Raw genomic sequence first — 15,868 nt, forward strand, 5'->3', positions numbered from 1 at the left:
TCAAGTTAACTCCAAGGAAATCTCACTTCATTCACAATGGCATGAATACAACCGTCAACCATCCTTCCAGGAAGGTTTCTTCGTCATGCAAGCTGGCAGAGGCCATTAGCTGTAAATCACAGATAACTCTTTGAGAGAAGGCCTGAGAAAATGCTTTCACAGTGGCAGGTTCTAAGAACATGCCATGCTACGTTCTAAGAGAGGGCCTCCCTGAAGCTAACTTTTGTGTTTACTTATACCTAGAGAATTTAAATCTTAGCTACCTAGACCCCTCAGAGAATGAATTATTTGAAAGGATGGGGTTTGAAGTCAGCTAGGAAACTCAGTTCTGCTATTCCTAAATTTTCAGTGGTGTTTTAATGTCTTATTAAAACATTCCAGGGGCACCTGCGTGGCTCAGTTGGTTAAGCATCCAACTCGTGATTCTGGCTCAGGTCATGAACTCATGGTCATGTGATCTCATGGATCTCATGGGATCAAGCCCCGTGTCAAGCTCTGTGTTGGGTGTAGAGCCTGCTTAAGATTCTTTCCCCCCACCCCTCCCTCCACCCCCCCTCTGCCCCTCTCCCACTCATGTTCTTTTTCTAAAAAAAAAAAAACAAAAAAAAACAAAAAAAAAATTGCACACATTTCCTTGCAGCCTAAAACTCACAAGCCAAACAAACAAACAAGCAATAACAAAAAACAGGCAGGACAAAAAACCCAAAAGAACACGAAACATGCCCTAGAATGTCAATGTACTAATTTACAGGAAGAAATACTGTTGTTACCCCGATCAAAACACTCACAGCAACATCACTGGGAGAATCTATATCAGAGAGCAAATTAGCACTGATTGAGAATGCTGCCTCAGAACAAGAGGACAAGCTAGATGATTCAAAGGTTTGATGTTGTAGTTCTCCAAAGTATGTGTCACAGGTTATTAATAGATACCCTTTGGGGAAAAAAATGTTCCATTGTCCCTTAAGCTTGCAAAATACTGAACAAGTTTCTTCTATGTGGAACTTCTATCAGGGAGCCCAACACGCAAGTATGTAGATGTATTCCTAGGGTTGGGCAAATCATGTAACCTTATGCCTCAGTTTCCTCATTTATAAAATGGAGATGGTGAGGGCTGAAATCTGCAGTGCACCGAAGCTGGTCTTAGCAGCAATGAACTGATGACCTGTGCCATGAACCACCAATATCCCAAATGACCCCCAGTAGCAGATTAAAAATGGCTACAGCTCTTCTTTGACTGGTCTCTTGAATATGGGCTGGCCTGTGACTGCTTTGACCAAGAGTAGCTGTGCAGTTCTGGACCTGGCCTTTAAGATGGCTGGCTGCTTCTGCCTTAGGTGGTCGGAGCCCTGAACTTCTGCATGAGACATCTACTACCCTGCTGGAGAGCACACATGACGAGGCCCAGAGGACACAGAACGAAGTGAAGGGTCCAGCTGAGTCCAGCCTTCCCATCATGCCATCAAGCATGGGAGCAAAGTCATCCTGGATCCATAGCCCAGCCCAGCCACCAGTTGCCTGTCACTGAGAAATCCCAGTCTACTACATGGTCTTTCCTAAATTCTTTATCCACAAAATCTTGACAGATGACAGAAAGATTGTGGTTTTCTGTTTGTTTGTTTTTTTTTTAAGTAGGCTCCACACCAGCATGGAGCCCAACGTGGGGCTTGAACTCATGACCCTCAGATCATGACCCGAGCTGAGATCAAGAGTTGGACACTGGACTGAGCCATCCAAGCGCCCCAAGCTTGTTTCAAGGGACCAAAATGCCCCACCTCACCCCCAACTCCATGTTGGCTACATTTTACAGAAACAAAGACATCTGAATTGAAGTGACACTGGTAGAATTTGAACTCAGTTTTCTTAGCAACGGTCCATGCTTTCAACTGCTCACTATCTAATCCTATCAGCTGGCTCAAAGGATTAGGTTCAGCTAATGTAAAAACTATATTCCAGTAAGTTATGTCTGTGACGTCTTCAGTAATAGCTCCTGAATGTATAAAATACTAGAAACAATATTACAGGAGCTGCAAACTTTGAAAATATATTTGCTCTGGGTTTATCAGAAGCTGAGAGAGAGCACTTAGCATCACAGATACTACCACTGCTACTAACATTAATTCGCTACTTAATTGAATCTATAAAAAGCTACCTAATGATTATCAACATAATAGGAAAGTCACTGGAATTGTGTGATACAGTCCCACATACCAGATAATGGCTCAGACAGGGGCATTATTTCATTAGTAATAGCCACTTCAACAACAATGCAAAATTATGAGAGCAGTTTTTCAAACCAATAGTTTACAATAACTTGATAAATGATTTCTGCTGTATCTGGTCCTGAGAAGGCAGTCTTAGAATAAATACACAAAAAATATAAACTGCATGATTAGTTTAGGGAATACATTGTAATCTAAAGTTACAATTTTATAAGAGTAATTTCTTCCACTGTACTACTCATTAAACATTTTTAATATGATTTTTTAATATGATTCCTGTAGATACTAATTATACTTAAATATAATTAAGTATGCGCATGGTACCAAGTAAACACTCAACTGGCAGTTCTCATTATTACTGTTATTTTGTGATTGTTACTAAGTAGCATATCCCAAAGTCACTTGACTCTGGGAAGCTTTCTTGTTTTAAAATTTGTTTTTTAATGTTTATTTATTTTTGAGAGAGACAGAGCGTGAGTGGGGGAGGGGAAGAGAGAGATGGAGACAGAATCTGAAGCAGGCTCTAGGCTCTGAGCTGTCAGCACAGAGCCAGACGTGGGGCCTGAGCTCACGGACCGTGAGATCACGACTTGAGCCGAAGTCAGATGCTTAACCAACTGAGCCACCCAGGCATGCCCCTGGGAAGCATTATTTCTGTTCACTCACTATTAGGGATGTCCGCATCAGCGGTCATCAGGGAGGATGTAACAGATGGTGGGAGGGGTTGTCTTGGTACCATGACGACCCTCAGAGTCATTGCCACCTGCTTCTCTTAGTATGACACGGTACAGGAGCAGCTGCATTTCTGGCTGCTTGGGTGTTCCAGGGGCAGCAAAGTTGAGGAGACAGAAAGGAAGCAGAGGAATAGAAGTATCTGAGTTTGCATGGAAAGAGACACTGCTGCCCCTGGGGAGACTCTGAACTGCGCAGCTCCAGCTCTGCGCCTGGGGTCCCTGGATGATGGCGTCCCTTCCCCCGAGGATGTCCTCTACCCAGCAGTGGCCAGGACACATTCACATCTCACTCTAGTGTGGATACTGTCCCTCAAGAATACTCACTTTTTGGGGTTCCTAGAGCCCATAGTCCAGTACTGAGACAGAACATTCTTTTCCTGAGGTAGTAGCTTCTTAGCCTGAAAGAATGTATGGTGTTCCACACAGGATTTCCACAAGTTTTTGCAAGATCGGTAATTTAACATGTTGAAGGCCACAATATGTTCCCTGGATTCAGTCTGGGAGGAAAAAGCACAGTAGAGATTTCATCCGCACAGATGAAAGGGCAAAGGTGCATAGATGTTCTTTGTCCGCATCAGTGGTCATCAGGGAAGATGTAACAGAATGTGGAAAACCAGCTTCAAAATGCCTTAGGTGAGACACCAGTGTCATAGGACTATTCAGGAGCAAGATCTGTTAAGCATCTTACTCCTGTGGAAAAGATGACCTGGCTCTCCCCTTTATCATCACTTGTGATTCTCCATGAACACTCTGATTTGGAATGTGCTTACATTCCTAGGTTGGATATATCTGGACCAACCAGATAAAGGCTGTGTGATACATTTCTTTTAAAACTTAGCTCTGGGAAAATCTCTCCTGAAGAATGTCTTCCACTTACCTGAAACTTGAGATTTTATAAGCCTTTGGATTTCTTTATTTGCTTTCCCCTGAGCACGGAGTTAATTTAATCATTTCCTTGACCCTCATCCTACCTGAGTGTAAGTTTTCTGTTTTCATGTTATATTACCATGTTGTGCATTTTGGGGCCACCTTTGATCTTGCAATGGGGGGGGGTGTCAGGAGACCCAGATTCTAGTCCTAGTTTGCTCTGAGCTCTGGTGTCCTCATTTCCAAGTGATCACTGCTATGTGGAGCCATTTTAAGTACACATTATCTTTGAATTCCTGGGAAATGAACATAGTGACAATAAGTGAAAAATACATGGGGCACCTGGGTGGGTCACTCAAATTTGAGTGTCCGACTTCGGCTCAGGTCATGATCTCACGGTCTATGAATCCGAGCCCCACATCAGGCTCTGTGCTGACAGCTCAGAGCCTGGAGCCTGCTTCAGATTCTGTGTCTCCCTCTCTCTCCCTGCCCCTCCCCTGCTTGCACTCTGTCTGTCTCTCTCTCTTAAAAATAAATATTAAAAAAATAAAAAAAATACAGGACATAACAGGATAGAGCATGGTATCTCTGATTCAAATTCCAGCACCTCCACTTGGTAGCACTTTCGAGCCCTCTTCTCCATACTGATAACGAGAGTCATCTGGAGAGTGGTGGTCCCTCTTAGGAGACACATGCAAAGGTTACTGTGCATGTTTAAACACATCAAGGGGAGGAGCTGATCTCATTGATATGTATTGCTACGCTGCATGGGCTCATGCCAGGTGTTCTGACCAATGCTTTTATTTAATCTTCTCGATTCCCGGAGAGGTAGGTACTACTACATTTCTGGAAACAAGCTAACTTGGGCTAGGGGAGGTTATGTAACCAGCCCAGCTGGTAAGTAGAAGAGTGAGGATCCAAACTCATCGTTACTAACTCCAAAGCAAGTTACGTCTGCTATCAGATAAACACATGAATTCTACAGGCAACTCTGGACTCCAACTTCCATTTTCTACCCCCTGCATGCCATGCTCTTTCTCCCCAGTCACACGGACGGCCAGCTGCCTTCGCCTGCTGAAGAACTAAGAGCTGAAGTGGCTAGAAACACAAGAAACAAAGCAAGTGTAGACATAACTCACCTGTTTTTGTCGTTGATGTATGAAGAACTTTTTCCTTTTGAAAGAAATCTTTAGAATGTTCACCCTGCAAAAAAATGAAACATATAGGGGCGCCTGGGTGGCGCAGTCGGTTAAGCGTCCGACTTCGGCCAGGTCACGATCTCGCGGTCCGTGAGTTCGAGCCCCACGTCAGGCTCTGGGCTGATGGCTCGGAGCCTGGAGCCTGTTTCCCATTCTGTGTCTCCCTCTCTCTCTGCCCCTCCCCCGTTCATGCTCTGTCTCTCTCTCTCTCCCAAAAATAAATTAAAAAAAAAAAAAAAATGAAACATATAAAATGCACATAGGGATCAGCTGGCTGGCAGCTGATGCCTCACAACGTGTATCCTCTACTCCATGACCACGAGGAACAAGGGCTCTCCGCTTCCTAGAGTTTACCCCGCGGTAGGAATGACAACAGGCCTGTAGCCTCAGCTGCATACCAAGGAGCTCACTGAAGCTGAGTATCACATAAGGACTACTGAATCACGATGTAGCTTTTAAATAATGAGAACCATGGGCAATGTGCTCTGTTTGTGGTCATTTGCTTTTGTGACAGTGTAGCTCTGCTTGAGCTGGTGTGTGCCTGGGGAGACCAGCTGAGGGCAGTGTGGAGCAGCAGAGGGAGGACAGACAGCAACCAGACAGACTTGGGCCCACATCTCCACTCTGGTACTTACTGGCCATGTGTCAAGTTTGCATAAGAACACGATTATAGCCCCCATGTGCAGCATTTTTATATACCGGTTCCCTACTAAAAGCTTTACATTAGTCCCTCAACTAAGCCTTGCAATAGTCCTGCAACATATTATTATTCCCAGTTCTCAGATGATGAAACTGAGGCTCAGACACCTCCCCTAAGTGCTCAAGATCATTCAATAAGGGATGCACAGATCTGAGCCTCTGCTAACAAGTCCTGTATGACGTAGTTGGAAGGCACTGCCTTTTTCAGAGTGGTCTTGCGAGGATTAAGTCTGTTTGGTCCCCTGAGTTTGTAGACCAGAACAGAATACTTAGTAAAAGTCCAACTAATAACCAAGGAACCACAGTGACAATACAGTTCCTGCCCAAAGGAAGTTCTTTGAGTTCTGGCCAGTGTACCGCCCAGGACTCTGTAACTCCAAAACCTGCCTTGAGCCACTTCATCCCTGTTTCCACAGAGTATCCCAAACCACAGGGTGACCGGAGGAAGGGGCTGCTAGTGGAAACCAAACTCCTTTTCCCAAGTACCGAATCTGGATGAACCTCAGAGGTCAGAGGTAAAAACCTGGTCTCCACCCCTCCTTTAGAAATACCAGTTTAAAATTAGAGATAACATTTCTTTTGTTCAGCATATTTTTAAAGCATGATTCAGAAAATAATTAGAAGTGGTTTGCACTTACCAAGGATAGAAACTTGTGCAAATGTATTTTCGGTACACGGCGATGCCCGCAGAAGCAATCCCAATCATTAGATCTAAATTGTGCAGATCCTGTAAAAAGGAAGAACCGAGATTCACAGTGTGTTACAGTCATGCTTATGCCCTCTGGTAACTCAAGCACCCACGCTGTTATAAATAGCAGTATGTATAAGCTCCAAAGGAAGAATGTTATGGAAAACAGGCAACCGATACTTAAGATCCAAATGCTTAGCACCAGACTCTTCTAAAATGCACACGCGCTGCCTGAGAGCAACATCTGGGTCCCACTGGGTTAGAGAGTTACCAGCAAGGCCCACTCATCATTCCACGGAATCTTGAAATGAATATCCAATTGTACATTTCCTACAATTGGTATTAGATATCATGTGAGCATCAGAAAGACCTCACCCTCTGCACAGCTTTACACCAATCTCAACTTCCATCACTGAAAAGGCTTTAGCTACTGTCGTGAAGTGTAGAACTGCTGACTTTAAATCCAACTGAGAAATAAATACAGCCTATAAATCCAATACACTCAACATTTATTAAGAGCCTGTGCGCTAGGCATTGCCGTAGACAATGAAAACATGGGGAGGGGCAGAGACAGGGAGACAGAGGATCCAAAGGGGGCTCTGTGCTGAGAGCAACAAGCCTGATGTGGGGTTCGAACTCACAAACTGTGAGATCATGATCTGAGCCAACGTCGGATGTTCAACTGATTGAGCCACCCAGGTTCCCTGAGTAAAATAAAATTTTAAAATAAAACATTTCCTTCCCTTGAGTCACCTATGCCCCAATTTACCCTATCATATACTCCAAATTATATTCAATAGGAGCGGGGGCAGAGTCTGACTTAGTTACGACTGAGTGTGAAGTTTAGGTTTGTCACCTATTAGCTGTGTTATTTTGGGCTACTGAGCCTTAATTTTTCCTTTTGTATAATAAGGATTATCAAACCCACCTCTCCAAAGGCTAAAATTAGAGAACATGTGGCAGGTATAATTATATTTTCATTTCCTTTTGCCTTTCAAGATGTGATGGGACAAATCATTTGTGGACAGTGATATGAACAAGGGGAATTAGAGAAATCGGCCAAACAAAACATTGCTGACTGATACAGTCGAAAGTCCAGAGTATTCACTCCTGGGTACCCAGCTGGGATCCCATGCAACTCAACCCAGGATAGTAACTATCCACTAAATTCCCACGCCTGTCCCCACACTTCCCAGCTACACTTGTACTGGAGAAGGCAGGGTCACGTGACTAGTCATGGTCAATGTTCTAGGAGCAGTGATGGATCTCTTCTGGGCTGAATCATTTCAGAGCTGCTGTGAAGCCAACCCTTCAACTTCCTCTTCCCTTGCCACACACACGAGGCCATGTTAGGTGAAGCCTCAAGATGGAGGCAGCCTGGCTGCCGAGTCACTGCACCTGGAGGGTCGCTGGGACCCATCGGAGCCTTTGAACTACTGGGAAGTGAGCTCTGTGGCGTCAGGTCGTTGGTGTGTAGGGGGTTCTGCCTGACACAACATAGTCAAAGGTAACCCAGCTCCCTCTGATACCCTGGGAGGTGTGAGCCAGGCAGGTAATCATCTGGCTCGAGGTCACTCATGGGACACAGGGGGTAGGGAGAGTGCAGGTCAACTCAGATACAGATAAAGTCCACTTCACTGCTGAAGAAAGTTCTCCACAACATTCCACGGTAAGTGATTATTTGCAACGGAATAAAAATTAACCATCAAGTCCCAAAGTTGATATTTTATAAGACCCCATATCTTCTTCCTCCTTTATCACTGAGGCTGTAACTTGCCTATCACACGGTTATGGGATTGGAATGGCACAAAAGAAATGAAAGTGCTTCTATGAATCGCAAAAATCTCAGATGTAGAGTCTGATTATTTACTCAACTTCCCTGAGCCTACATTTTCTCACTGTAAAATGGGATGATTCGAAGACTGATTTCTCAAGGTTGTTATAATCTTTAAACGAGACATTGTGGTCTCATGAAAGCATCTGGAACAATGCCTAGTACCTACTAGGTATTCAATATTTGCTTCCTTTTGTATTTGATGTGGACCAATTACTGGCAGAAAATAGAAAGGTCAGAGGCCAATTAGACAGTGCTGGGATCATGTACTAAAGCTGCTACTTCTGTGCTGTGTGACCTTCCAAAAGTCCCTGAGCATCAGTTTCTCCATCTGTAAAATGGGGGTAATGATAATACCTCACAGCATTACTGGGGGAAATAAGCAAGCCACTGTATCCGGCAGATAGAAATTACTCAGTAGATGATGGATATTAGTCAATTTTATTTAAGACTTTTTTTTTTAACGTTTATTTATTTTTTTGAGACAGAGAGAGAGAGAGCACGAATGGGGGAGGGTCAGAGAGGGAGGGAGACACAGAATCCAAAACAGGCTCCGAGCTGTCGGCACAGAGCCTGACGCGGGGCTCAAACTCGCAGACCGTGAAATCGTGACCTGAGCCGAAGTCGACGCTTAACCGACTAAGCCACCCAGGCACCCCTAGTCAATTTTATTTAAAAAGTCACAACAAGAGGCTCCTGGGTGGCTCAGTCAGTTAAGCATCTGACTCTTGATTTTGGCTCAGGTCATGATCTCACGGTTTACGAGTTAGAGCCCCAAACTGGGCTCTGTGCTGACAGTGAGGGCCCTGCTTGGGATTCTCTGTCTCCCTCTCTCTCTGCTCCTCCCCCACTCTCTCTCTCAAAAATAAACATTAAAAAAAATTAAAAGTCACAATCAATTAAAATATTTATTGGTTTTCATGATTGTACCATTATAATTAAAAAAAATTTTTTTAATGTTTATTTTTGAGAGAGAGAGAGAGAGACAGAGCATGAGCAGGGAAGGGGCAGAAAGAGGAGGGGACAGAGGATCGAAAGTAGGCTCTGCACCGACACCAGTGAGCCTGATGTGGGGCTTGAACTCACGAACTGTGAGATCATGACCTGAGCCAAAGTCGAATGCTTAACCGACTGAGCCACCCAATATTGGTGCCCCAATAACATTATAATTTTTAAAAGTATCCAACTGTTAATATTGGCTCAGGTTACAATCTCAGTCCCTTACATGGGATTGAGCCCCATGTAGGGCTTTGTGCTGAGGGTGGAGCCTGCTTGGGATCCTGTCTCTCTACCCACCCCCCCATGTGTGCACGCATGCACTCTCTCTCTCAAAATAAATAAATAAACTTTAAAAGAGAAAGCTGTCATATTTGGGTAATTTGAACAGCAATGAGATGAAATAGTAAACACCTTGGCTCATTAAAGTATCACTTGGAAAATGGACAGACACATTTTTTGCTTCTTTAATCATCATATGAAATCATCTTTACAAACTACTTGTTTCTGGGGCACCTGGGTGGCTCGGTCATTTAAGTGTCCGACTTTGGCTCAGGTCATGATCTCACAGTTCGTGGCTTCGAGCCTTGCGTCAGGCTCTGTGCTGACAGCTCAGAGCCTCGAGCCTACTTTGATTCTGAGTCTCCCTCTCTCTGACCCTCCCCCTCTCATGCTCTCTCTCTCTCTCTCAAAAATAAACATTAAAAAAAATTTTAAAACTACTTGTTTCTGGGGTGCCTGGGTGGCTCTGTCAGTTAAGCTGCCGACTTCAGCTCAGGTCATATTCTCACAGCTTGTGAGTTCGAGCCCTGCATCAGGCTCTGTGCTAACCACTCTGAGCCTGGAGCCTGCTTCAGGTTCTGTCTGTCTCTCTCTGCCCCTCCCCCATTTGTGCTCCCTCTTTCAAAAAGTGAATAAACATTTTTTAAAAAATAAAAATAAAATAAAAATAAAAACTATTGTTTCTAATTCCCATGACCACCCCGCCCCCCAACCCCATGGAAGCATGAAACATGAAAAAACAACTGTATAACCAACTTTATAAAATTTCTGAATATTGTTATACAAAGCTCTTTTTTTTATTATACTGGAAAAGACATAGTCTCCAAGAAGTTTTCAAACCTTCGGAAATTAATTTCTGAACCCGGAAATGCCGAGGGTACCTACCCTACCGCTGTGTAGCTCCACTCCATAGAAGTCGAGGGTCCGTGCTATGTTGATAAAGCAAGATTCAGCTTCTGACTGCTTTAGTCCACTACAGAAGACAAGAGACAACACAGAGCTCTCGAATCAACAGAGCACACAACTCCAATTTTTAACATAAAAATCCCCTCCAAATTGGTAACATTTCTGTAAGGTTATTAAATGCCTTATGTTATTAATCTTCAACAATCTCACCCTAAATTCTACTAAACCAAGTCTTTTCTCTTGCCCACCAAATAGGACTTCATCGCCTGCTCAAGTCCTTTACTGAATAATACTTCCCATTATTAGGCTCTCAATACTCAGATACGGAAGGAAGTCACCTTTTGGAATTCCCACCCTCCTTGTTCCAAGTTGCTTACGTGATAGGTGCTCTTCAGGTCTTTCCACCTTTATCTATTCTTCTGGCAGCCTCAAACTCCCAAACGTCACTGTGCTATTTTAGGATGCTGGCTTCTGCCTGGGAAACAATTCTGGGAGGGAGGATTGGCCGTGCCTTTTAGAAGGGACGCAGATTGCTTGGCCTTTGTTTTTGCAGCCTTCCCAAGAATGTCAGGTCCCTTGAGACCTGGCCTTCCTGGTCAGGATGGCCCTGATCTGACCTGGACTGTAGAGTTGCCTCTCTGTAGCTTTGAATAAAATGAGGCAAAGGACAAGGAGCCCAGAATTGGGCATATCTGCTGGAATGGAAGCTGGGCCTGCGGCAGCTGCGGAAGACTGGGCCTCCCTTCTGGAATGAAGGCGGTTTCACGACCCGAAGCCAGGGAGGATGTGGGATTCACAGGGCCTCCTGGCATTCGTCCACCTGCCTGTCTATTCAATGATGCTTGATGGAGCCACCCATTTTATCAAATGTGGTCAACTGTTAAAAGTTGCCTGGTAGGTCAATTTGTGGGGCATATTTAAAAAGGGCATTTCCGCTAGGAATTAACAAGATTTCAATGACACCCTAAAAAAGAATGCTGTAAATCCCCTTAAACTCTTACCAGATTTTGCACTTTACAGAAATGCTAGTTATGCCAAATATATCTGCCATCGTAACATCTCAAAGGTTCACAAACCTCCGACAGCTTAAAAGAGGATTCATGAACAAAAGGAAGAGAACACATCAGACACAAGGGAACATAAGGTCTGAAATGTGCGACCTGGGTTCCCAAAGTAGGCCACCCCACCCCTCTTCTCACCTGTGCTGTTCGTGGAGCGATTCCACCTTCGTTAAAAAGTCATCGTTCTGATCTGGTATAAACTGACTATCAGAAAGATAGCCTGGATGATGAATGGAAGAATCATAGTCTCCAAAATGCGCTATCAAGACAGAATGAGGAGGAAATCGCCTTTTCAATATGGTCTGCATTCACAAGCATCTATAGCATCACAAGAAAAGCATTGGAAGTATTCTTCCAAGAGGTTCTACCGCTGCATGAACTTGAGCTTCTCCTTAGCTCCAGATTCTACATTTCTATCTGAACCCTATGTGGTACCACCACACATGCTTCAGCTGAATGTTCTCTCCCTGCGGCCAGACATTTGGACAGTCTAACCTAGGCCCTATTCTAAACCCATGCTCTGTGGTGAGCCCTGCAGTTTGCACCGTACCCCTGGATAAAGAGAAGTAAGAGAAGCCACTCAAAAATGCCATGCCCTGTATGCCACGTCCTGTGCAGAAGACAGACTCTCTAGTAGCCCAAGATGATCACAACATTGGACCAGCCTGCTCCAAAAAATGCGTGTGGGCAGAAGGGAGGTTATGCCGACTTGACCACGGTCTGCACCTTGACCAGGTCCCCGGAATTTGGAAAAGTGGTGGAAGAAATGGAACCAGGATGTGTTCGGAGGCACAGTGGGGGGTGGCATGAGGGCTGGGAGTGGGTGGGGCTGACGGGCCCTGGCAAGGTGAGGGCAGAATTCTGGGGCAGAAGGGAGTCAGGGAAACACTGGAGACCTGCAATTGCAGAGGGTGTAGGAAGAGGGCCTTACAGAGGGGTTCCCAGATCCATCCCTGGTCTAAGTGGCGCCTCTCCCTCAAGATCCTTGACTGCCATTCTATAAACGTGACTCACTGACATCTACTGTGTAATAGATATTCCTGAGAGTTGTACATGGCGGCCCTGGGGATTCAAACCATTTGGGTGTCTGGACTGTTGAGGAGATTGGGAAAAAGACCCTGGGTGGGGCACCTAAGGATCTTGCCTGTGGGACACAGGGACACCTGCCTCCCTTCACGAAGATTCAGTTTTTCCATCTTTATAAAAACAGGAGAAAAACAAGTTCTAGTTCTGATGGGCAATTACTCTAGTATTTCATTTTCTCTTTTTTTTTTATTGAAAAAAAATTTTGTGTTTATTTATTTATTTATTTATTTAATTTTTTTATTTTTGGGACAGAGAGAGACAGAGCATGAACGGGGGAGGGGCAGAGAGAGAGGGAGACACAGAATCGGAAACAGGCTCCAGGCTCCGAGCCATCAGCCCAGAGCCTGACGCGGGGCTCGAACTCACGGACCGCGAGATCGTGACCTGGCTGAAGTCGGACGCTCAACCGACTGCGCCACCCAGGCGCCCCAATGTGTTTATTTATTTTTGAAACAGAGACAGAGTGTGAGCAGGGGAGGGCTAGAGAGAAAGAGGGAAACCCAGAATCTGAAGCAGGCTCCAGGCTCTGAGCGGTTAGCACAGCACCCGACGCAGGGCCCAAACCCACAAACTGTTGAGATCACGACCTGAGCCGAAGTCCGGAGCTGAACCCCTTAACCGACTGAGCCACCCAGGCGTTCCAGTAGTATTTCATTTTGTTAATGGGACACTTTCATCTTTTTCTTAAAAATATTAACCTTGATCTTTCCAAAGGTTTCAATGAATTCTTCCCACAGTTGGCTTCAACGCTAGGCGGCTTCTGAGGGCTAGCGTTGCACAGCGCCCACTCAACACAGAGTTCTAAATCAAACAGCTCCTTCTGTGACACGAGGATGGGGACCGGGAGAAGCTGCTGTGATGCTTCATGGCCAATCTCAGGAGGGAAGGAGATGAGCCGGGGAGCTGCTTAGGGGAATTCATCACAAAGAGGAGAGGCTAGATGCAAGCACATATTTCTTTAGGTCGGTTTGGCCCTGCTCACCCTCAACTGCCACCACACCCAAGAGCTGCTCTTTGAGATCCACACCATAATGAAGGGATCTGTTTCCTCCTTACACTCTTCCCTGAGGGCTGGGAGTGAGGCAGACTCATCCCTGGGGCCTAGCACCTAGGCATGGCACCCAGTAGGTGCTCAGGGATGCAGTGCTCAGAACTAACTGAAACAAAGGCTACTACAAAGTTCAGTTTGGGAAGGGGAAGAGGGCCTAAAGAGCCAAGTGATCTATGCACGCAGACTTGGTCAAGGGTAGACCATAGGCTGTTAAGGCCAGCCAAATGCAGCTAAGCTATGGACAGCAATGTCAAGGCTGGATTATGTAAGCACAAGTGTGGCGTATAGGTGAGTTTGTACATCGTGAAGTATAGAACCGTGTGTTTATAGGAAATAATTTAGATGCCCTGACATAGAGCCCCCAGTGAGGACAGCTTGAGAAAGTCTTAAAATTATCTTGTATAAATTCGTTTTAAAAGGGAAGAAACTAAAAAAAGAAAGAGAAAAAAAAAAAAAAAAAAAAGAGAGAAGAAACTATGGTCCAGAGATAAGGGACTTCCCATATCACAGAAGCCACTTCCAGCAGTCAAGACCAGAACCCAGGTGATCCATGCCCCCCAGCTTATGCTCCTACCATTCCCACCAGCCTGCCTGCCAGGTCCAAGCTGCTGCTCGCCATTTGCTGAGGACAGGGGTTATGTCCCCAGAGGGCAGCCAAATGCTGCAAAGGGATTTTCCTAAGCCTCAAGGCAGAGTCCGATTAAATTTTACTTTATTGGTTTCATTTGCTCATGGTGAGCCTCTTGGACCTTGACTTGGTCATCTGTTTTAGCTGATAAATCCCGACCGCTGGGCCCTTCTGCAAACATGAACAGCAAGGTCATCTTTAGTCAAGTCACTGACAAATGTCTGAACTTAACAAAAGGCCTAGAGGGAATCTCCCTGTAGGGTGGTTTTCCCTTGGAATCTTAGTCGGCTACTCCGTGCAAAGTTTTGTGCTCACCACTAGAGGGAAACAAAGTTAAATAGTCACCTGCAAACACTTGGCCAAGCACAGAGAGGTTCCCCTGTTGATTTCAAAGCGCTCATGACAACCCAGGGACAGACATTGCTTTTGTCCCTATGAAACAGTTAAGGGAAGGGAGACTCAAGGAAGGGACCTGCCCACACTGCTCAGCTGGTAACTTGGAGCCTAGACTTTGACCACAGTCCATAACCTTCATCTACTTACTATACCACACACCCTAACCTCCAGAGCAATACACTTTCCTATTCGTGGGGAAGCAACACATGCACAAGCTAATTATAGCAGGAAGATAAGGAAATGAGTGTTTATGTGGGAAGTACATTGTCTTAAGTTCCATGCATTCTTCTGGCTAAAATTTTATATTGTGCAGGAAACAGAGAGTATATTCCAGACACTCAAATGTGCGGCATTTCCAGCTGTCAAACTATTCTGTTGGGAAAGTCCTTTATGTAATATAAGCAAGCCCCTTACATGTTATTCATCCAACACCAGCTTAATCTTGGAGGCTCTTCTCAGGGGTCATCACTAAGAAGCTTTTCTGGACTCGCTTCCTTCTCCCCCATGCAAGATGGAGTGCATCCTCTGTGCTCACCCTCACTGCCACCATCAGCTGGCCCACCTGTGCCTCCCCAGCAGGCAGGGGACTCCAGAGAGAGGCCATGCTCTGTCTGTGCACCCTAAGACTGGTACAGAACCTGCACGTGACAGAGGTCAAGGGACATTATGGAAGGAATACGTATTTCTAAGAACTTTATTCTTTGAGCCTCCTAAATACTTGAGGCCACCAGCAACCTATAAACTCTTTTCAGGTATTGGGGGCGCCTGGGTGGCTCGGTCAGTTAAGCGTCCGACTTTGGCTCAGGTCATGATCTCACAGTCCTCACAGTCCATCTTGAGTTCAAGCCCTGCATCGGGCTCTGTGCTGATAGCTGGGAGCCTGGAGCCTGCTTCAGAGTCTGCGTCTCCTTCTCTCTCTGCCCCTCCCCCACTCACGCTGTGTGTGTGTGTGTGTGTGTGTGTGTGTGTGTGTGTGTCTCTCTCTCTCTCAAAAATAAATAAACATTAAAAAAAAATATTTTCCAGTATTTACCTACATTATTTTTTATCTAGTAAGAAAATGTGATTTTGCTTTGCTCGTCACTAGTGGGGCTTATCTTCATATGACACACCCCTGCCAGGACAATTTAGTGAAATGTAGTAGATAAAAATTAGACATCCAGCAGTACCCTATCCAAGAATTAATCTTAGAGAAATGCATGCACAGAAGTATCAGGAA

The 15,868-nt window shown here is 45.1% G+C and overlaps 1 protein-coding gene across 3 annotated transcripts in view; it reads right to left on the minus strand.

Moving 5' to 3' along the window:
* The window catches only part of PTPN3 (protein tyrosine phosphatase non-receptor type 3), a 109,666-nt gene that overhangs the window by 42,750 nt on the left and 51,048 nt on the right, over positions 1–15,868 (minus strand). For 2 of the 3 annotated variants that reach the window (XM_042912660.1, XM_042912662.1), the window contains 5 exons: positions 11,627–11,747; positions 10,407–10,494; positions 6,360–6,448; positions 4,963–5,026; positions 3,281–3,453 (listed from right to left, as the gene is read on the minus strand). In XM_042912660.1, coding sequence (XP_042768594.1) covers positions 3,281–3,453; positions 4,963–5,026; positions 6,360–6,448; positions 10,407–10,494; positions 11,627–11,747 — 535 coding nt within the window. Of the gene's footprint in view, positions 1–3,280; positions 3,454–4,962; positions 5,027–6,359; positions 6,449–10,406; positions 10,495–10,804; positions 10,916–11,626; positions 11,748–13,272; positions 13,650–15,868 lie in introns of those variants that run through there. The other variant, XM_042912661.1, reaches the window with a different exon arrangement.

This window comes from Panthera leo, chromosome D4 (genome assembly GCF_018350215.1).
Source record: "Panthera leo isolate Ple1 chromosome D4, P.leo_Ple1_pat1.1, whole genome shotgun sequence".
Classification (NCBI taxonomy): domain Eukaryota; kingdom Metazoa; phylum Chordata; class Mammalia; order Carnivora; family Felidae; genus Panthera; species Panthera leo.